The sequence below is a fragment of the Aphanomyces invadans genome (genome assembly GCF_000520115.1).
Source record: "Aphanomyces invadans strain NJM9701 unplaced genomic scaffold supercont1.373, whole genome shotgun sequence".
NCBI classification, from domain to species: Eukaryota; Oomycota; class Saprolegniomycetes; order Saprolegniales; family Verrucalvaceae; genus Aphanomyces; species Aphanomyces invadans.
In genome coordinates, this window is record NW_008580518.1 from 8156 (window position 1) to 8674 (window position 519).

Genomic DNA, 519 nt, shown 5'->3' on the forward strand with positions numbered 1-519 from the left:
AGGAGGTATTACTGCCAAGGGCCTCGTATGATGATAGCTCATATTGCAACAGAAAACGCCGCGATCGATTGCCGCATGCTAGTCCGAGTCCACCAACGAGCATGCTTTCGTGTGAAACAACTTGTGGGCAAGCAGATGGCAATGGTGTATTTATTGCATGTTACACGCTATTCATGGTGATGTGAAAGCTGAAGAGGGCAACACAAAAGGCGAGTGCACTGACAACGCCACCCACAAATACAGGGAGCGCGTATCCCATGGACGTTGTGACCAAGGCGGCCGAGATGACGTAGTTGAGGAATTGTCCCGCACAAAGCGCGCTGTTCAAAGCGCCGTTGAAAAGCCCAAGCGAATTGTCCTGTCCGTGGCCGACGACGTGGACAATGAGCGGAACAATCAACAAGTTGACCGTGGCTTGAGTCGGACTGCAAGTGGCTGCAATGGACACGTCAAGAGCGGCGTTTTTGCTAAACGCCATCAAAGCGAGAAAGTTTTGCGGGACGATGCCGACGACAATGA

The 519-nt window shown here is 52.0% G+C and overlaps 1 protein-coding gene across 1 annotated transcript; it reads right to left on the reverse strand.

The window, feature by feature from the left end:
• Positions 1-160: 160 nt before the first annotated feature.
• Positions 161-478, reverse strand: H310_15343 (hypothetical protein; the record flags this gene model as incomplete). The annotated part of the gene is made up of 1 exon (XM_008883326.1): positions 161-478. The coding sequence occupies one exon, from the start codon at positions 476-478 to the stop codon at positions 161-163; it is 318 nt and encodes a 105-aa protein (XP_008881548.1).
• Between the last annotated feature and the right edge of the window lie 41 nt (positions 479-519).